This window comes from Antechinus flavipes, chromosome 3 (assembly GCF_016432865.1).
Source record: "Antechinus flavipes isolate AdamAnt ecotype Samford, QLD, Australia chromosome 3, AdamAnt_v2, whole genome shotgun sequence".
NCBI lineage: Eukaryota > Metazoa > Chordata > Mammalia > Dasyuromorphia > Dasyuridae > Antechinus > Antechinus flavipes.
In genome coordinates this window covers 3,334,163-3,355,111 of record NC_067400.1, presented here as the reverse complement: position 1 = coordinate 3,355,111, position 20,949 = coordinate 3,334,163, and the positions used below count along the sequence as shown (strand labels likewise).

Sequence of the window (20,949 nt, the reverse complement as noted above, 5' to 3'; positions counted from 1 at the left end):
TCCCAACTTTAAGTACAGTTTTAAGTTCAAACCTTATACCTGTATCTTGTTGTAATAGCTCCGATATCTCCGGTATTAACCTTTGAAACAAAGGTTTTATATTGATAACCTTCCATGGTTATAGCAGTTGTTTCATAGAAACAAAATAAGGACATTTTACATTAAGAGAAAAATACATTTCTAAGGTCATGTCAGTTCCAGGCTAGAACCAGGTGGGGTTTGGATTTTTTTTGTTTGTTTGTTTTTGTTTGTTAATTTTTTTTTTGAGATTTTTACAATAGCATTTAATAAGCCATTAGGTTTGATGTGTCCTTTAAAGTGTGGGCAATTTAAGGACTTTTGGTTATTTTGACAGATCTCATAATTTCATTTAATATTTTATATCTGATGGGGAGTGTGATCTCTCTTTTTCTTGGAGCACTTTGGGATTTATCTTCAGTCAGAGTCATGTATCAGAACTTGCTTGGTGTCCTCAGGTTGCTTATCTAAAAGCAGCAAACAAAAGGTTAAATGAACTGCAGTTCTAACCACATTTACTCTTTGCTGAAGATAGTCTAAAATTTGCCTTCTACTAATAAACATTCCTTCTTGCAACAAACTTATCCCAACTTTAAGTATCCCTTTATTCCACATTAAAATTAAAATCCGTTTCACATATTGATACCCCAGAACTTCAGACTTAAGAGATTAGGTAGCTGACACTTCTCTAGACTTAGCAAATGGGTTTTCTTTTTTAAATTCTGAGTTGTAGAACTATTTAAGCTCACAAAGATTTTAATGAATTTCTCCTATAACATTTCTTAAGGTTTTATTTTAATACTTCCGTGAATTCATATTTCACTAAATCCTTCCTAAACATGTCATAGCTGATGAAACAGTTCTTCAAATGCAGACTTTAGCTTTAAATCAATCCTTAGTCATTTAAAAGGTCCCATTAAAGAATAACTGATCTGTGATTTTTTTTTTTTTTGGCTGTTGTTATTGTTGTTTTCATTAAATCTACAGTGTGGTAGTACCCATAAACTCATCAAAATACTTTATAAAGCTATCCAAACTATAATTTAGAAATGGAAGAAATTTTGATTATTCTGTTTTTGAGTTTTCATAAAATTTGGTTTCTAATTTTTTTGGGGGGGGAGGCGGTAATCTTAGTTTTCATTTCTGTATCTGTCTTCTCATTGATTTCCAATGAAAACAGAGAAAAAATTAGATAATTGTTGTCTTTTAAGCCTTTTTTGAAAGTTAATTACTTTTATAGTCTGTTTCTTTTGGTTGATTATGCCAAAAGAAAAGGCTTAAGTGAAAACCTGTTAGCCATGGTTTAGCACAAAGCATAGACAAATCAGATTTTTCCTATTCTCTTAAAAGATTTTCCTGATTATATAAGGTTCATTTCTATCTGAAGTAAACTTTGTATCATCATTTACAAAACAGACACACACATCACAGAATCAGGCCTGAACTTCTCCTAAGTTTTTCTCAGGAGATTTTGATCAAGATCTTACCTGTCTCATCTATTTTTAGGGTACTTTATATTTAGGCCCTAATATTTGTTCCTCATAGATAGAAGAGCTGGTTAAAATTTCATTTCTCTAGACTTTTTCCCCCCAAAGAAAAATCATGGAAAGAAAAACAAAATGATAAAGAATTTGGCGATACCTGTCTTTTGTTTGCTCTGAGCCGATTTGGGGAGATTGTTCGGTAAAATTCTGTAACTTTCCAAGTAATCAAAAATGCCGTGCGTTGGCCAGAGCAGTTTTTTAAACTTTTTGTACAAGTTGGCACAGCTTACTAGCTCTTTGTTTAGCCATCCCCCACGCGGAGTCAGACTCTCATGGGCTGGTTTTCCAGAAGCTTTCCACAGTAAAGTGCACGTTGGGGGAAGAGCTGGGTGAGAAAGAAGGAAAGCAGAAAGCGGTATCAGCAAGCACCCGTTACTTGCCAGGTCCTGTCCTCAGTGCTTTGTAAGGGCGTCCGTGGTGACCCTCACAACAGCCATCTGAGCTGTGTCTCTTTACAGAGAGGGAAACTGAGGCCAGCGGAGGGTGAGAGCTTGGCCAGGAGCTCGGCTCCCCGTGTCCATGTTCATTTCACGTTATTTTTCGTTTCCCCTTTTGCTGACTTTTCACAGGTGACAAATGGGTTAGTGAAGTCGTAGGAGCTTCTGACCTTCTGTTGTTAGGTGTGTACAAAATGCTGTGCTGACCTTCGTGCCTCTCCGTGTTTCTGACACACTAATTACAAATCAAACTGGGAGTGCTGCTCTGATAATCCTCCTCCATTCCGGAACCCAGAATTGTCTCCGGCAAACCTGGTGACGGCGAAGTCGTTCCCTCATGGGAGAACACAAATTCTTAATCATGTGCCTCAATAGTAAACTATTTCCCCAATCGTTTGCTTGGCCCAAGCATCCTGCACAGAGCTCTCCATATCATTTGGGGACGTCTCGTCTGCTTTGTTGTGGCTGGCATTTTAAATTTGGCCTTTTCCCTCTGTCATTTTTTATAGCAGTATCTGTTCTTACACCTGGCAGAGCTGCCCATATTACCCGCAGCAAGCCTAATTTAAGGTTACTTGTTTATTCTCTGTTGGAATGACTTGCCATGTTTTCTCAAAGTGCTGAGGTCACTTTGCATCTCTGAGTAATTGGCTGGGCATTTTTCTGAGAAAACGGAATAATCTCGGGCTGGGCATCGGCTGCTTTTAGCCCAGATGATAAGTTGCTCTCAGACTAACTTCCAGACGAGGTCTGGGTTTGGGAGCGGGTTGTGGAGGGGTCACAGGTATACGTGCTTGTCTTCTAGGGACCTCGGGAGAAACGGCGTTTCGAGCCACTGATGCGTCCGAAAGCGACAGGCAGTTTAAAAAGGTAAGAGGGAAAGGAAAGCCCTGTCTGTGTGGGTGCTTGGGAGGGTACGGGAGGGCTCCGCTGGCACCGGGCCACCTGTTGAGAAGGACCCTCCCCTCCCCCCCTCCCCAGCTGCCCTCTGAAATGTCCTTCTGGAGGATTAGTGCCAGTATCAAGTCTCGGGTGTCTTTTGTGTTTTGGGAAGGATGTGGGTTCATGGGCGTGGGAATTCTTGATGAGGAAATGCCTCCGCTTGTTTCGGTTGGCATCCATTAAACTGGAGAGGGCCAGGGCCTGCCTGCCCTGCCTCTTGTGATCTGATAAGTAGATCCTAAAGTCTGTGGACATTTTCCTTTGGGGGCAAAATGCTCATGTTAAAGATTTCCATGAATGACATTTTTTTGGAAATAGGTTTTGAATGAATAGCTTTTTATTTAAAAATTAGATATTTGTTATATTCTTTTTTGCAGTGAAATATTTCAGTGCAGCATTTTTGAAAGGTTCCTGGTATTAATCACAGGGAAGGGAAGGTGGGATCCCCTGTGTGATGGTGAAGTCTCGCAGGCTTTCAGTTTGGGAAAGCAGGAGTTCAGAGGAGAGGTTTTCATTCTTCCTCGTCTTTCACTCCCTTTCAGTTTGGTTTTAAACAGTACTGGAAGGCACACGTGTCTTGATGATTATCTGGACCATGGAGGTGGAAAATGGCGATCAGACGGGTGGAGCTGTAAGGCTCTGAGAAGGGCATCCCGGGGAGCTGAGGCCCCGAGATTTCAGGGCTTGTGCTGGGCCATGCAGGCAGCAGCTGCCCGCCATCTTTGATTTGCATCCCTTATCTCTGGAACCTAAAGGACATCTTGCCCAGAATCCTTGTTACCTCAGTTCCCTTAGAACTTTTTCGTCGGGTAGATGAGTTGCCATCCTGTTTGGGGGCTGAAGTTGGTGGCAAACTCTTGGCATGGATTAGGTAGAGATCTGTTCATCCTCTCTGGGCTCAAGAGACGTTCTGGGAGGAGGGAGCAGGGTCACACACAGAGCACAGAAGGGGGATGGCAGCCCAGGTCAGAGGCAAAGGCGGGGGGGGGGGGGGAGGGAGGGGAGTTTCTTGCTTCAGTTACATGTGGTGTTTTGCCTCCTTGCTTATTTCAAATTAGTTCCTTATTAAAATGCATTTTGTTGGCATAAAATTTTTATTTAATTATGATGTCCACAAAATGCTTCAAGAATTTCCCCATCTTTTTATGACAATTAGTCTTAGACGTGAAGATACTTCGTTGCAGGTTACCCCGTGTGCCAGTGAATCATGTTTGGTCACAAAGTCTCTGTTGACCAGAGATTTCTGGGCCTCCGCCAGTGGTCCTCATTATTCAGGCAATTCTGTTTGTGGCACAGAAAGCATTGGAGGGTTGGGTAGTGGGCGCCTGTGATTGTAAAATTGAAGTGTTAGTGGCCCTGACTGGTCTGAAACGGCCCACCAGACGGGACCGGGCAGAGCAGCAAGCCAGTGAGTGCAGAGGGAGATCTGGCGGCCATCGGGCTTCGCCCACGTGTCTGACCCTGGCCTGGTGTCCTCCCGCACCCAAGGGGCCTCGGCCGGAAGTAGAGTCTGCAAGAAAGAGTGGCCGGGAAGGAAGGCAAGACCCAGGAGGACGACCAGCATCTGCTAAAAGAGCGGCTCTGGACAATCTGCGGCAAGCATTCGTCCTCGAACCGCCCACATGGGAGGCTCCTCGAGAGCCCACTGAACACTTCCAGAGTGCAGATATCAGCAGAACTACGAGCCAAGCCTGCTGAGATCCCGGCCAGAAGCCCTGGGCACAGTGAGCAGTTGTTGGAGGAGGCCCCCAGAGCCCAGGGGCAGCTGTCTCTGGCCTTCAGGGAGCCGTGCCCATGTTCTGTGGCTGCTGGACCTCCTTCACAGAGCCAAAGAGGCTGAGGTTTGTAGGGTTAGGGCTCGGTGCTGTCTTGGGTGCAAAAGAAACACCTGTGAGGTCTTTTCAGGAAGAGCAGCGAAGCTTCCTTCCCAGCCAGAGGGGCAGCCATGGTGCCCCGAGCCACAGCTGGCGAGCTGCTGCCCGCTCTCCCCCATGCTCCCCGATGGGCTTGGTGGGGTGCAGCCGGCAGCGTCCAACTCGGGCCATAGACACCAAGCGCTGGTATTGCTAGGCCCAAGGGCCTGTGTGGTTTTGTGTGATCATCGGTCACAGCCCCACCAGCCGGGCGTGGAGTCTGAGAGGAAGGTGGGAAGGAGAATGTCGTCCCTGGGGCGAACGTTTCCCCCCGTTTTCATCACTGCTGCTCGTGGTCCTGTGGATTGGGGCAGTTCCTGCCTGACAGAAATGACACTTCATCTCCCTTAAGATTCAGCTGATCGTTTATTGGTCAAAAGAGCCCGAGCCAGCCCACAGGGGCCCTGCGAAAAGTGCTTCCTCCCTCCTGCTGTGCAGGCCCCAGTGTCCCCACGGGCCACTGCGAGCACCAGAACGCTGCTGTCCTTGACGCCGTCCCCCCTGCCGTGTATTCTGCTGAGCGAGAGCCCAAAGTTTCAGTTCTAAGCCAGATCCCGGCCCAGTCTGTGCAGGAGAGGAATTTGAGTCAGGATGTGTCCCCCAGGTGTGGCTTCAGCTCTGCTTGGAGACCTCAGGGCTTTCTCTGGCCGCGTTCTCGCTCAAGCTTTTCCTAGCCCTCCTCCTGGCTGGGCCGAGCTCTTTTCCCCACAGACACGGCCTTTGGCACCTCATGGACGCGGCCTTTGGCATCCCACAGGATAGGTAGGGCTCTCATTCCCCAAGCTTCTCTGGACTAAGCATCTCAAGACACCATAGGTCATGGAGGCAGCAGCCTCTTCACCCTCTGCTGCCTTCTGGACCCTGAACATTGTCCACTGAGCCCAGAGTGGGAAGGCCAGAAGAAGGACTGGTATAGGGAAGGCTCCCAATGCAAGGGCCAAAGGTCAGTTGGGCAGGTGGTATCCCATGAGTCCCAGGGAGGAAGTTGGTGGGAGCAGCCCCAGAGTGACGTGGACAGGAAGCAGTCGCCAGCCTCGTGGAGGGCTGCTTTTCGTGGCTAGCCTGCTTGTCTACGATTGTGACCTCCGTGAGATTTGTCAGAGCTTTGTCCTGTGAGAAGAGGATGGCCAGAAAGAAGGGCTTTGGGCCAGCTGCGAGCAGCCTTCTGACCGGCTGATACCCCGGGAAGTCCATTGTGACCCCAGACGTGTAAAAGTTATCCTTGCACTCTGAACGCTCCGCCCGGTTGTCTGGCTGGTGAGGCCGTAGCAGAGGAGCTGGGGGCACGGGATTCATCTTAGCCAGGACTGAACATCAGCCTCTGTCCCAGCAGAGGGCCATCCCAGGAAGCCCTCACCTTTGTAGAGCTGAGAGCTTGTCCCGCTGGGGATGTGGCCCAGGGACGTTAATGTGCTCCGTGCTGTCCAGGACCCTGGTCACCCTTGTGGGGGGGGCTCACTGACCAGCTGCAGCATACTCAGAAGGCAATGGGCAGCTGGGATGGAGAAGGGCCTCCTGGTTGTGATCCATGAGTACTGGTTGAAGGGATTGGGAGAGGAGAGCCCGGGGCGCATGAGCACCATCCTTGGGATTCAGTTTGCTCTGTTTGGCACAGGTAGCAAAGATGGCTGAAGTCGGGAGAGAGGCAAAGGGAGGACATAAGGACAATTTTATCACACTGCAGACAGGTCCCCAAGTTGAGCGAGAGCCGTGCATGGATGTGGGCCCCCTCTGCTTTGTGAGAGAAGCTACTCCCTCTGTAGGGGCCTTGGAGGGAGTCCAACAGATAGTTCCTTAAAAGGGGTTTCAGGGGACTTTTCAGTTTGGGGTTTAGGTCTCTGAGGCTGTGCCTGTTTTGTTGTCTGAAGAAAGGAGAAAGTGGTCAGAAGGCCCGGCCCTCTTCAGTGACAGCATCTGGGGACATCAGTCCTGGAAGTCTTTTCAGAGTGGTTAGGGAGGGGGATTCTTGGGTACTGTTTATTCTTGATGCCTTGCCTTGATTTTTTAATTTATTTACTTAAAAAAAAATTATTCCTGGAATTAATCAGTACTTTGTGGGAAATCACATTTCCTCACCCTTTCTAATCACCCTTTTAATCACCTTTTTAGTCAAAACCTTGCCTGGGTTTGATTTGGGGGCTTTGGGTTTCACCAGAAGCCACTGGCAAATCATTTTGTATTTTAGATAGAATTTTATCTACTGAAGTGGAGAAATCGCCTTAATGGCAAAAATAACACATACGCTGATTAATTGCATGAACCAGTTTTAATTAATTGATTGGTTATCTTAGTGTGGGGTGAAATGGACAAAGGGAAAGCCTACATGGTGATTCCTGAAGTGCCTTGATGTAAAATAAAAATAATTATCAATAACATGATTATAATAAATATATAGATATATTTTTTAAAAGAATACTTAGACTGAAATAATGTAGTGTAGGCCTTTTGTTTTGTACCTAATTCTTATTTTCTTCCCAACTTTTTAGGAAGTAAGACTATTTATTTCAGCTTTCTCCATTGACAGCCTTGGAAGGAAAACAGAAGCCCTAGGAGGAGGACGAGAGTTCTTTGTGGCCTCGTTCTTTCACTGCTTCACACCCTTGGGTTGGGGAGCTTCCTTAGAAGCCCATAAGCATGTAATGCAGCCCATGTCAGGAGATTAGAAAGATGCTTTCCCAGGTGTAGACAGATGCTTGTACGTTGTCGGAAGCACCGATGGCATGTCACAGCCCCCGACAAAATCGGTGAGGTCCCCAAAGCCGGTGAATCCCCCAAGTTGAACAGTCTGTTGTGGTTGGGGACAGACAGTGGTATGATGGAGCCAGCACTTGGGGGCAGGTAAGGAGAGAGAGGGCCAGTGAATCATCAGTAGCCTTTGTCCTGGAGGCCTTGTCCTCCACCACTGAGTTTCAAAGGTATGTTGTTAAACTCACAATTAGTTGATATTATTTTATTAGTGAAATATGCGGTCTTGAAATTGAAAGTAATTGCTAAAATTTTAAGTGGCTCCTACAGATAATTATCTGCCAATTGAGCCTGACAGTAATTTCTACAAATTATAACTTAGAGTTTAAAAAGTCCTTCAGGGTTGCTGTTTCCTATATTTAAAATACTTAGTTAAAAAGCAAAACTGGTTCCCCTTAGAGAATAATAGAGCTTTGTTTTCATAATTATAGAGGTGAAGGAGGTTTTGTTTTTATTTTTGTTTTAGTTGCATATAAGTTAAGGTAAGTTAAGGTAAAGCTTTTGAGCAAGCGTCCGGAAGTATTTAGTGGTTTTAATCATTCCTTTGAAATGCTTGTTATACATTTTCTTTTCAGAAAGTTCAAAGCTCCTTATAATTGTGTGGTGCTGGTATGGAAGACCAAGTGTTATGTGAACGCTTTTATTCTTTCCCCATTATTCGGAAAGCTCGGATATTTCTTCAAATTCTTAGTCGAATTTAAAGGATTCTCATAATTGTTGATGTGCAGGCTGATGGGTGTTTAAATGAACACTGAGTACATTGTTCTCCTCGTGCTGGTGAAATAATTCCCTTAGTCATCAAGACTCTGCTATATTTGAATTTCTAAGTGGTGAGATGGGCCCAGGCTTATTTCCATTTAGTGTCCATTTTGATTTTCTCCCCATTTCCGCCAAAGCATTGTCCTTGGACTTGTTGACTCATTAAGAAAAGAGCATTTCACATGCAGGCCTGACATCTGTTCTTTTCCATTTTTTGGTTTAATGTCTAAATAAATATGCTTTTGAAGTTAAATTTGGTGATCCTTCCCTCCTTCCACCCCACATGTGCTTTGAAAATTGACTAGGGCTCTGAGTCTCAAAAAGCTAGTCAAAAGTAAAATATTCAGTGATAGCAGTCACTGGATATCGAGAGAAAAAAAAGTTTGTTCAATTTTAAAATACTAAATTTGAAATAATTTTTTGCACGTATAGACAGCTTAATTTTGTCTCGATTTCCCTTTTTTGGATCTGGACTTCTGTAGGGAATGCCTAGCGTGGAAGTTCTCTCCACTGATACCATTATCATTAATCTGCCTCTCACCTACACTATTAGAGTTAATTTGCCGAGTGTATTGAGAGGTCGAGCCCTGGCCCCATCATCTGGTGTGGCAGAAGTGAGGCCTGAACCCAGCATTCTACCACACAGAGCTTCTTTTTCTTTCTTCTTTTCTCCCTGCCTCTTTCCCTCCTTTTTTCATTCTTCCTCGTTCTTCCTCTTCATCACTCATCCTTCTTCTTTCCCTTCCCTCTCCTCTTTTCCCTTCCTATCCTTTGTCCTCTCCTTCCCTCCCTCATCTCTCTCTCCCTCCCCTCTTCCTTCCCCCCTTCTCTCCTCCTTTCCTTCCCCCTCCCCTTTTCCTTCTCCTTCCTTCCCCCGCCCCCTCCCCCTTCTCTCTCTTCCCTCATTACTCATGTATCTCTCCCTAGCTGGCTGTCTTTTAATTAACTGATTATTAGCAGAATCTCAAACAGAATTTTTTTTGACCTAAACTCTTCTGTACAGAAAAAAATGATGGAAGTGGGAAAACCCGTTTTGCAGATTTATTGTGTTAGAAAGCCCACGATTGTCAGAAGCACAAAGCACTGACCCTTCCTCCCCCTCCCCCCGGTGTCATTCTCCTGGACGATGATGAGACCGGTGCTGACCGATGGCCGGGGCGGGGCCACCCGCCGAGTTAACAGACACGGCCTGCCTGTCCTTTCTCCTGTAGACTAGGAGCCTGGGCTGAGGGCTCGTCCTCCCGGGAGCCTGGCGCTCTGGGCTGGCCCGTCGAGGTTCCCCCATGCGGAGACGATACAGAAGGCCTGATGGGAATGTTCGGGATGAGTCAGACATCGCCTTGTTTCCATTTTATTTACACCTAACCCCTTTCATCCATTCATTTTCTCTGATGTTGCCAGGGGAGAAATGGAGCTCCACCCCCTCCTCTGTCCAGCGCCCTGGTCGGCGTCCTTTTTTGCTCCATTCCTTCCCGTCTCATCTGTCTTTGTTGTGCCCTTTGGTTTAACATTGTTCTCCTCCCCGATTTTCCCCTTCTCATTGTAAACGTGTGGCAGGGTCTGCTTGGTGAGCTCATTATCTTACAGCAGCAAATCCAAGAGCATGAAGAGGAAGCCCGCAGAGCAGCTGGCCAGTTTAACACAGGCTATTCCCAGCAGCAGCGCAAGGTGATGGTCTCAGGGGGCTACGTGCTGTGTTCCTACTAATCGGGCAGTCCAGGGCCCCGCTAGCAGAGGGGATACCCCGTGATGGAAGGTGGCGGACACCAGAGCTGGCCGTACCGGGGCACGCAGCTCCTTGGGGTTTGCACGTAGGGCTCGTCAGGCATCCCAGCGTGACGCGGCCTTGCTGCGGAGTCCCTCCCCTGGACTCTGGGGCAGACTCCTCTTTTGTAAAATGGACTTTGTGATTTCCCCTGGGCCACGTGGCAGAATTCATTATCAGTATCTGGGCAGGCTGTTGTTCCTGGCACAAATAAAAGGCACGGGGGACAGTGAACCAAGAGCCCAGTGAGATCTGGGTCGGCAAGGTCCTCACAGAAGTGGGGTGTTTCCTTCAGAGTTCCCAGCAAAACGAGTCTCCCCGGGGTTCTAGCTTTGGGAGATCAAACCGTGACTGTTGGCTGTCCCCTTCGCTGTAGAGAATGCTTGAAAGTATCCTCTTGTTTGATTTTTCTCCTCCGGGTCCCTGACTTTTCTCAGTTCAAAGGCTGTGGAATCAGTTCTAGAAATGCAGGCTCAGTTGGGGTGGATGCTAGAAATGGAGAAATCTGTCCAAAAGACAGGCCAGTTCCTCCCGAAAAGGCTCTTGCTTTTTCTGTAGATCCAGAGAAAGGGCCTGTTTTAAGCCGGTGGCTGCCAGGTCTCGCATTGTGCCTTTGAGATGCCCCTGCATCATGGACAGGATGCCCTCCTTTGGGTAACAGACTCAAAGGGGCAGCTGCTGGGAGCTAGCACGCAAGGAAGGAAAGACCAGGGGTTAGTGCATTTGTACAGGCGGGGGTCCTGAGTATCCCTTTACCTGCAAATGATTTTTGCTGCTGGGTTTTTTGTTTTGAATTTTTCTCATGGTTTGGCCAGTCTTGCCTCTGAATGGAGAGAGGATTCTATTTTCCTCCTATAAGAAGGTAAAAATATCCCAGAGTTGAGGGGGTGTGCAGTGATACCATTAGATTTTAGTGACTCTTAGGGATACTGGGAGTAAAAAGCCTTTTTTTTTTCAGTTTCATACAGCGGTAGGTAGACTAATGGACATGTCTCTTAAGTGTGAGGAGGCAAGCTGCAGATTTCCATGTAGCTACTAACCTCATCTTACTGTCTAGAACTCTAAGATGAGACTTAATCCTGGCCTAGCCTGGACAGTCCATTGGGAGCCCATCCTGGGCGTCCTACGGGGAGGCAGGAACGGGTAGCTCTTAGTGAAAGGAGCGAGCTGGGCTGTGGGGCCCTTAGGGGCTCGGTGGGTTGAACGTAGCCCCAACCGGAGAGGGTGCAGCAGTCGGGGTGAGGAGGCCCCTGGTTCTGAGGTGAAGAGATGGACCTATTTCCTGTTTGCTTCAAGGGGATGGTAGGGCTGTGATAGGAGGACGAACCGAGCACAGGGACCTTTGGGGAGGGCCCAGGGAAACTCCCTCTCGGCATTAGCCATGATCTCCACAGCCTTGGGACTGTCGAAAGCCTTGGGGATCCAGGCCAGCCCAGGGCTGGTTTGTCACCTAGAAGGATATTTTTGGACTTGGGATGGCAGGTTCGCCTCCTCCCCGCCATGTGCCAGCCCAGACCTGCCATTTTACCCAAGAGGACGCCCCTCCCCTTTTGGCAGATGACCCAAGAAGGATCCCTAGTCTACAAAGTGAGCCGTAGAGTGAGTTTAGGCAACAGGACCACCTCATGTGGGTGCCTCGCTTTCCCCCAGAGGAGCAGGGAGGATGGCCCGGAGTTAGGGGGCTGCATTCTGGAGGCCCTTACAGGGCTCTGCCTGTAACAGAAGTCCCGTGGACACCCCTAGAATGCAGCCTTAACTGTGGGCATATGTCCTTTTAGAGAGCTCAGGCCCCCGGTTCCTGCCACGTTCCACTGCCAGGAAGGGGGGAGATCTTCTGACTATATACTATAGTATATACTATAGTACTATATACTACTATATACCATGATGCCTCTGGGAGGAGGGCTAGAGAGTGGCTGTGACCCCCTGAAGAGGCCTAGAGTTGTAAGAGACCTCAGACCTCACCAGGGGCCCTCCGCTGGTGGGAGACAGGCAGGAAGTCCGCTCAGTGTAGACTTGCACCCAGGACAGCCGTTAGCAGGGGTCATTAACTCGAGGTCCTCACGAGCACACCGAGACAGCTGCAGAGTAGTTCATGGTCCCCTCAGCCCCCCAGGCTGTGATCTTCGCCAGGCTTTGCTCCCCCGTGTGTTTTTAACCCTTTCCTACATCCTGCCCATCCTGTGTCTACAGATGTCACACCACTAACATGCCTTTGGAAATGGGGAGAAACCTCGGGAACCTTTGTAGGCTGTCAGCACCCACCTCTTGGTTAGCGAGAAGAGAGATCCGGAGGGCACCGGCCCCGGATTGCCTGCCCCAGGGCAGAAGACCCAGAGGGACTTGGGGGTGGTTCCTTAGGACAGGCAAGGAAAGGGGGCACCCTGGGCCAGGGTTCCATGATGTCCACATTGCAGATGGGACATCATCTTGTCACTTCGGAGTCTCAGGCTATCTGACGCTGGTCATCCTTATTCCAAAGGGCTTTGGGGGCGGTGGGGAGGGCCGGGGCGCTCCCCTCTGTTTTGGCATTCCATGCCCCTTGATCTCAGCAAGGGGCACCCTGCCAGGATGTGCACCTCATGTTTCAGTCACTCCCCACTGGGTCATTTGGCTAATGCTTGGACCTCATTCTGCTCTGAGGCATCACAAAGGCCTCAGCCGGGGAAGGAAACCCTTTGGGCCCGTCCCTGGTGCCGCAGACCGAGATGCCCGCACGGCCCGGGCCTGAGGGATTCGCTTTTCCCCTGTGCTTGGGGCTCTCCGGGTGAACACGACTGTTAGCTTTGGGTCCCATTTTTGGAACTAATCTAACCTGTATTCGCTTCTTCCCCACCCGGTTCCCTAAAAGAGTCAAATGGATGTTGTTATGATTTTAGGTGACAGACAAGGAGAAGGTGGAGCAGCTTCAAGAAGAACTCCTGCGAACTCAGGTGAGCTGTGCCCCCAGCCCCGCGGTCATCCTGTGGTCCCGCTGACCAGCAGGGACACAGAGGGGTGGGCTGGACAGAACCTGGGGGAGGGGAAGCTGGGTACCAGTTCTGTGCCCTTCCCTCCCCCCCTCCCCACTGCAAGGCTGCTGAGCTCCAGAAAGCCCACAGAAGCCAGTCTAAAGAAGATGAGGAATTGAACTAAGCCATAGGGCCTGGTTGGGAAGGACCTTGTCTGTGCACATCACCAGCAGTAGCGTAGAAAATGAACCTGAAGCTCGAATTCCCAACGTGCTCTGGGGAAAGCCGAAGGTGCTCATAGCCTCCCCTTTGGCAGTGTTGCTTGACTCGGGAGAATGGAATCGTTTTTGCACAGCTGCTCCACCCAGAAAAAGCCTCCAGCCCGACCAAAATCACTCCTCTTTCCATTTGTGACTTTTTGAATAGCTCGCTACTAGGGTGAGTGGTCTGAGGCCCGGGACCCGAGGCTTGGCAGCATTTACCGCGTGAGCGGGGGAGGAGAGGCCGAGGACCCTCCCGCAGACCGCGAGAGCCGGGCCTCCCAGGACGGGCCAGCTGCTGGGAGCCTGTGGGGCTGGCAGGGCAGCCTTCCAGCCGACTGTCTCAGGGCGCTATTGAAGGGGTGCGGACTCCTCGGGAAAGCCAGCGCCCCTGGGGTCTCTTCTCCCCATCGTCAGGGGTGATTTCCAGGGGAGAATTTATTTTGACATTTAGTTGAGTCTTCTATTGAACAAAGGACCAGCCAGAATTATTGGGAAGAGGAGCTGGAGGGAAGTGAGTTTTGGGGCATTCAGTGACCAGAGGAGCCTCCCTGAAGGTCCCAAGCTGCTCTGCTTCCCTCAGCTCTGCCTCTGAGTGAGGCCAGACCCTCCGGGGTCCTGGTGACCCCTGGGACCATGGTCAAAGGGAGTCTTAGTGGCTGATGTTGCCTCCTTGCTGACTTTGGGGCAGTCCCTGTGTCAAGCTGCAGGAGGAGTCAATGCAGCTTTATGGTCTCCGCAAGATAGTGCAAGTCCCTCTTCCTGGGCCAGAGGCCCTTTTTATTTTATTATGTTTTGTCATTTATTATATTTTATTATGGTTTATTCCATTCTGATTTTTTTTAATGCAAAGCATTTCTCAACTTGGAGTATCAGGTGATGTGAGGGGCTTTTCTGGGCTTTCCGTGACCTTTGCAACCTTAATAACTATGAGAACTCTTCCCCAAAGCATATTAATTATTCATTTCAAAAAAAAATTAAGAAGGAAGACTTCATCTGGGGGCAGGTCGGTCACTTTCCTTTAATACTGCTGTTCGTCTCCCTTATTGATGTCTCTCGTTTTCTCGCAGCTGAAATATCAGAGAATCTTAGAGCGTTTGGAGAAAGAGAACAAAGAACTGAGAAAATTAGTGTTGCAAAGAGATGACAAAGGGATCCATCACCGAAACCTGAAGGTATCGTCAGCCCCGGGTCCTCGGTCCCCTCGCCCTCCACACGGGCCGAGGCTGGCGGGGTGCTCTACTTGGTGGTTTGGGCACCCAAAGAAAGCATGTGTTATATCAATGTAGTTTGTGATTCGGAGCATCAAGCGTGAAAGCCGGGGAGCTCTGGCTGGGTCGGGGTCAGTGGTGTCTGGGACACCCCCCTCGGACTTCTGGGCGGCTCTTTGCCATTTTGTCCACAAACTCCTTGGTGTTTTATGGGATGGAAGGTAGGATGTGGCTCAGTTGGTTAGTATTCCTCACTGACGATACCGTTTGTTTTTAAAGAAATCTCTCATCGACATGTATTCTGAAGTCCTGGACGTTCTTTCGGACTACGATGCCAGTTACAACACCCAAGATCACCTGCCCCGGGTGAGTAAAGGCAGAGGCGGTCGGCGCCTTGGCTAAAACGCACTGGGCCATTTTAGAGCTCTTTGTTCAATGGCTAGATTTGATCGCTTTAGTGGCGCTGCCTGCTCGAGATCCTCTGAAAAAGTAAAGCCCCCGTAAAATCCCCCCGCCCACCGGGCCTGTGGGTGAAAGAATCCCTCAGCTCAATGTCTGTCCCTCTTCAATGGAAGAAAAATGTCCATCTTGAAACAGCGCCGACAAGAAGGTTCGTGCGGCTGCCGCAGAATCAATTCTTTCAGTCTTTGGTCTGTGGGCCCCTCGTTATGGGGAGGACATTTACGTGGTAGCTTGAGCTAATGAGCTGTGGGCCAGAGCTGGCAGGAAAGGGCTGCTGTGAGCCAGGTGCATAGACTCGGGACCCATGGGCTCTCTCTGTAGCGTCTGTCCCTCCTGGAACTGCTTCTGGCCTGGTTTGGGACAGATCTCACACGCTTTGTGGTTGTAAGGCTCCTAAAAGGAGGATGGGCAAGAGGGCGACCCCTGGATAGCAGCAAAAAGGGAGGGTGTGTCTAGTGGACAAGGAGACAGAAAAGCTAGATCCCACCCCCCACCCCCGAGCTTGTTCTGCCCGGCGGTGCTGGGCCCCGTCCCTGTGGGGAAAACGTCCCCGATCTAACGAGAAGATATTGTCCTGCCCTGTGCTTAAGGGCCGAGTTAAATCCTCATTGAGTGAAGTGTGGCTTGGGGATTGTGCCTCCCGTTAAGAAATATTGCATTTAGAGCAGAAAGTTCTCCTGACGACTGACAAAGAGACTGACTCGGGAGGGCCGATGAGCAAACTCAGCCGCCCCTTGGCCACCTGCCTTCTGGCTCTGAAGGTCCACACTCAGGGCAGTCCGGCCCTCCCTGGGACCCCGGGAAGCACTTCCCACAGAGCCGACCCCTGCCCTGTCCCCTTCAGCGGAGAGTTCAGGGAAAGTCGGCTGCAGTCGTGTGCCTGCTCCTGGGGGCAGACCCCCCACCCGCGCGCGTCAGAGCTCCAAAGTGACCCGTTCCTCTGCCGTACCTCAGAGTTTGAGTGCAAACTTCGGGGGTCTCGGGTCCAGTTAGGGAGAGAAGAGTCATGGGGGGTTTGATCTTGTGCCAGGTTGTCGTGGTGGGGGACCAGAGCGCCGGGAAAACCAGCGTCCTGGAGATGATCGCCCAAGCGCGGATATTCCCTCGCGGCTCCGGCGAGATGATGACCCGCTCCCCCGTGAAGGTAGGGCCCGCGGCCAAACTCTTACCTTGGCCTGCTCCTGGACAGTCAGATCTGACTTGAACCTGGGCGCTGTACAGAGGAACCGTGGAGGTTCCAGCCACGCCGGGCCCGGCCCCTCCTCCTGGCTCAGCCCCTCTGGCAGGTCCTCGTGGCCTCTGAGAGAAGCTTCAGTGGCCTTTCTGTGTCTCCCCTCCCCCCCTCCTTGGGCCTCTTCCATGTGGCTGCCCCAGGACACTTCAGGGTCTCCCTGTTCCCCTCCCACTTCTGCCTCCTGGGGGCCCTCCCCTCTCCGGGTCACCCCAGGTATGTCTGGTGCACGGCCACCTCCTTGGTCCAGGAGCTGAGTCGTGGCTGGGGCTTCATAAATGACCATTGCGTGAAGCTGGCCCTGTGGTCAGTCCCTTAGCTACTGAGTGGCCCAGTGTGGTGACCACTCGCCCCCCCCCCCCCAGTTGTACCAGGGGCCCCGTGCACGCCCTCTTCCCCAAGCAGAGCGAGCCACCCTGGGGCACCTGGGCCACCCACCCTCGGGAATGGCCGGGAAGTGTCCGGCTGCACCAGGTCTCGGGCAGGGTTTCTCTTCCCAAGTCCATCCGGAAGCTTTGATGAAGCCCCTGCTGTGGGCCAGGCCCTGGGCTAAGCCCCGGAGATGGCCCCGGACCTCCAGGAGCTCCCGGTCTAGGTCCTTGTGAAGTGGGAGTAAAGCCTGGGGAGGAGCTCCGTGGGGGGCTGCCGGGACACGGGGGCGTGGACTTGACCCTGTGACCTTTCAGGTGACGCTCAGTGAAGGTCCTCACCACGTGGCCCTGTTTAAGGACAGCTCTCGGGAGTTTGACCTGACCAAAGAGGAAGATGTAAGTGGGAAACGGAGCCGCCACCCCTGGCTCGTAGCAGGTGCTCAGTGCAGCCCATGGGCCGGGCTGTGGGGTGGGACGGGGGCGCCCGGGACCACGGGAGGGCCACGGGGGGACCGTCTCACTCTGGTCGGGTTCTCGGCCCAACAGCTCGCAGCCTTGAGACGAGAGATTGAGCTCCGGATGAGGAAGAACGTGAAGGAAGGCTACACCGTGAGCCCCGAGGTAAGGGGGTGTGGGGGTGCGGGGCTGGTCCCCGGGATCCGGGAGCGTGGCCGCTCCTGGTCAGCAGCAGCTCAGGGAAGTGACTGACTCTGGTGTCCTTGTGCAGACCATCTCTCTGAACGTCAAAGGGCCCGGCCTGCAGAGGATGGTCCTGGTGGACCTGCCTGGGGTCATTAACGTGAGTATGCTCTAGCCCGGGGAAGGCGGTTCTGGTCCCGTTTGGAAAAGGCGGCTCACCTCCGGCTTTCCTGCAGACGGTGACGTCCGGCATGGCTCCGGACACCAAGGAGACCATCTTCAGCATCAGCAAAGCCTACATGCAGAACCCCAACGCCATCATCCTCTGCATCCAGGGTAAAGCCGGGGGCTCCCAGGTCCGCTCCCCCCACCCCGGGCCTCGCGCAGACCCCGGGTTCCTTGTGGCTCCGTCCCTCGGGCTGTCCGGCCCCCGGGTCCTCGCCGCAGCCTCAATGGCCCCATCCCTACTGCGAGGAAACTAGGGGGAGAGCTTGGCTGGCCTGGCCCGGGACACGTGGAGCAAGGAGGGGAGGGGGCTGCATGGAGCGGGGGGCTTACATGGCCTAGGGTTCTGTGGAGCAGGGGCACGGGGCCTGACGAGCTTCCCTTGGCCCTTCTCTGTTGCAGACGGGTCAGTGGATGCTGAGCGCAGCATCGTGACGGACCTGGTCAGTCAGATGGACCCTCACGGCAGAAGGACGATATTTGTGCTGACCAAAGTCGACCTGGCGGAGAAGAACGTGGCCAGCCCCAGCAGGGTGAGCCCCGGGCGTCGAGAGAGGGAAGGACCGTCCGGCGGGGGAGGGAGCTCTCAGGGGCCCCCTTGGGGGCCCGCCATGGCAGGCGTGGGCACGGGCCGCTGGGCTCCAGGGCACTGAGTTGTGCTCGCACGCGTAGGTCGCGGGGACATGAGGCCTGGGCCCGACTCTCCAGGCCCCCAGGGGCCTCCTCTGGCCCGGTCCTGCAAGCTCTCGAGAGTCTCCCTGGGCCGGGAGCGCTCCTGGGCACCCAGACTGGCCGCCCTGGCAGCAAAGGGGCAGGCGGCCCCCGTCCTCACTTCTCGGATGGGAAGGCTGAGGTCTGGGGAGTCTCCCTGATTCCACGTCCCACCAGGCCTTGCCCACGGCCCAGCCGGGTGCCCGGATGGAGACTTATTCCCATTTTGCAGCTGTGTGCAGTGAGGCCGAGTGGGGCTGACCCAGATCCAAACCCACGCCCTTCCAGTGGCTCCCTGAGGCAGAAGGCAACAATTAAGCGCCTACTATGTTCCCAGCCCTCTTTCGTATAGCTTGCTCACCTTGTGTTTGCCATGTGTTTGTTTTAATAGATTCAGCAAATCATTGAGGGAAAACTCTTCCCCATGAAAGCCCTGGGTTACTTTGCTGTTGTCACAGGAAAAGGTATGTGCAGGGGCCCAGACTTGGAGGGCTTTTGCTTCCCGTTGGTCATTAACCATGGTCTCCCCACCCTCACTGGCCGTTAACTAAGGTGTCCCCGCCCTCACTGGCCGTTAACTGAGGTCTCCCCACCCTCACTGGCCGTTAACTAAGGTCTCCCCGCCCTCACTGGCCGTTAACTAAGGTGTCCCCGCCCTCACTGGCTGTTAACTAAGGTGTCCCCGCCCTCACTGGCCGTTAACTGAGGTGTCCCTGCCCTCACTGGCCGTTAACTGAGGTGTCCCCGCCCTCACTGTCCGTTAACTGAGGTGTCCCCACCCTCGCTGGCCATTAATTAAGGTCTCCCCGCCCTCGCTGGCCGTTAACTAAGGTCTCCCCGCCCTCACTGGCCGTTAACTGAGGTGTCCCCGCCCTCCTGTTAACTGAGGTGCCCTCGCCCTCGCTGGCCGTTAACTGAGGTGCCCCGTCCTTGCTGGCCGTTAACTGAGGTGCCCCACCCTCTCTGGCCGTTAACTGAGGTGTCCCCGCCCTCGCTGGCGTTACTGAAGGTGTCCCCGCCTTTGCCTCCAGGAAACAGCTCCGAGAGCATTGAAGCCATCCGAGACTACGAAGAGGAATTCTTCCAGAACTCCAAGCTCCTGAAGTAGGTCCCGCTTGAGCGCGGCCCCCTCATTCTGCCCAGGAGGCTGCGTGTCTGGTGGGCGGGGGAGGACTCGGCTGCCCCCGGGGAGAAAAAGTGAGGTTGGCGCGAGGGGGCGAGCGTTGGTGGCGCGAGACCGAGGCTGGCCGGGTCGGCGTGAGAGAAGAGGCCTTTGCCCTCTGTTTGTGGACGTGGCCAAGGGTGCCTGTTGGGGAGAGCCCCAAGGAGGACATGGCCAAGACGTGGGGAGGCGGGCCTCCCTTCCAGGGGGGCCTGGGGCTCAAGCAGCACCGATGAGGAGCCTTGAGCTCCCCAAGCCCACGTGTCCTCTGGATCAAAGGAGGGACGGAACAGGGCTGAGGATGGACCCCGAAGGTTCTTGAGTGTTCTCGGGGATAGAGCAAGCCCCCCTGGGCTAAGGCCTTGCTGAGCCTAGGCTGCTGAGCCTAGGCTGTGGGAGTCCTGGGGCTGCCGGGGGTCCTGGCACCACAGGGGGCGCTGGCACTGCAGACCCAGCACTGTCCACTTACGGAGGGGGGCGGGGGGGAGCAGGGAGGACCGGGAGTCAGGTCCACCTTTTTCTCTTTGAGTCTGGGGCCGGGGTCCGCTCCCTCATTTCCCCCTTGGCCTTTGCTTCTGGGTCTGTCTGCCTCCCTCTGCTGGTGCGGCCTGGCCCACAAGAGGGGCCGATTCTGGGGCAGGGCCTTGGGTAACTGTCCCAGAGACCTCCGGGGCAGGAGGGGTGAGGTCTCCTGGTTGTGGATGTGGGCTCCCCTCCCCCATGGGTGATTCCCTGAACCTCGATTCTTGTGTATTAAGTATATTCTTACCTAGTGACTCGGGATCGGGGCTGGCCTGGCGAGTGTGAGCGTGTGCGGGATCGGGGCACGAGCTTGTGCTTCTCCCGCAGGACGAGCATGCTGAAGGCCCACCAGGTGACCACGAGGAACCTCAGCCTGGCCGTGTCGGACTGCTTCTGGAAGATGGTGCGCGAGTCCGTGGAGCAGCAGGCCGACTCGTTTAAAGGTCAGTCCCCGTGGGGGCGGGGCCGGGCCTCCCACCCCCCAGCCGCGATCGGTGCCCGTGTGTGCAGTGGTTGTAGTCACAGAAGGGTGGCCTGATGGGAAAAATCTGGCCTGGCGTTGGCTGCAGTGTTCCCGGGCAGGCCTGGTCAGTGTGTGCGCGCGCGCTCTGTCTCGTGTATGTGTGTGTGTGTGTGTGTGTGTGTGTGTGTGTGAGAACCGCAGCAACACGGGCAGAAGGGAGTGAAGACCGGCGAGGGCCGCTCAGTTGCAGGCGCTGGGAGGGACCTAGCAGTGGGAGCAGAAAGGGGAGGGCGGCCCCGTGGGGGCGGGAAAGAATGAAGAGATCTCAGTGCGAGGAGCAAGCGCCGGCCTCTGCTGGGACCGGGGGACAAGGGGAGCCGAATAGTGGGAAGAAGTAGAGGGAGACCCTCCTCTCTCCCCCAAAACCCCCTCCCAGCAGATCGAGAAAAGGCACCAGGCCAAGGCCTAAGCAGAAAATCCGAGAAGAAATCACGGCGAGTCAGGATTTTAGGCTGGGCTGGCAGATGCGGTCTGGGGACACTGAGAACGAGGTCTGGTCAGGAGCAGCCCCAGGGAGAGGCCGTGCTCCCCAGCTCCATCCCTGCGGGCCCAGTGCAG

The 20,949-nt window shown here is 52.8% G+C and overlaps 1 protein-coding gene across 9 annotated transcripts in view; it reads left to right on the top strand.

Moving 5' to 3' along the window:
• The window catches only part of OPA1 (OPA1 mitochondrial dynamin like GTPase), a 74,916-nt gene that overhangs the window by 7,021 nt on the left and 46,946 nt on the right, over window positions 1-20,949 (top strand). For 3 of the 9 annotated variants that reach the window (XM_051991615.1, XM_051991614.1, XM_051991616.1), the window contains exons 5-19: window positions 2,132-2,182; window positions 2,805-2,869; window positions 9,916-10,026; window positions 13,003-13,056; window positions 14,405-14,509; window positions 14,825-14,911; window positions 16,038-16,151; window positions 16,925-17,005; window positions 17,156-17,230; window positions 17,337-17,408; window positions 17,485-17,584; window positions 17,876-18,006; window positions 18,576-18,648; window positions 19,216-19,288; window positions 20,196-20,311. In XM_051991615.1, the coding sequence (XP_051847575.1) occupies window positions 2,132-2,182; window positions 2,805-2,869; window positions 9,916-10,026; window positions 13,003-13,056; window positions 14,405-14,509; window positions 14,825-14,911; window positions 16,038-16,151; window positions 16,925-17,005; window positions 17,156-17,230; window positions 17,337-17,408; window positions 17,485-17,584; window positions 17,876-18,006; window positions 18,576-18,648; window positions 19,216-19,288; window positions 20,196-20,311 (1,308 nt within the window). The remainder of the gene's footprint in view (window positions 1-2,131; window positions 2,183-2,804; window positions 2,870-9,915; window positions 10,027-13,002; window positions 13,057-14,404; window positions 14,510-14,824; window positions 14,912-16,037; window positions 16,152-16,924; window positions 17,006-17,155; window positions 17,231-17,336; window positions 17,409-17,484; window positions 17,585-17,875; window positions 18,007-18,575; window positions 18,649-19,215; window positions 19,289-20,195; window positions 20,312-20,949) is intronic. The other 6 variants (XM_051991617.1, XM_051991618.1, XM_051991619.1 and 3 more) reach the window with 3 other exon arrangements.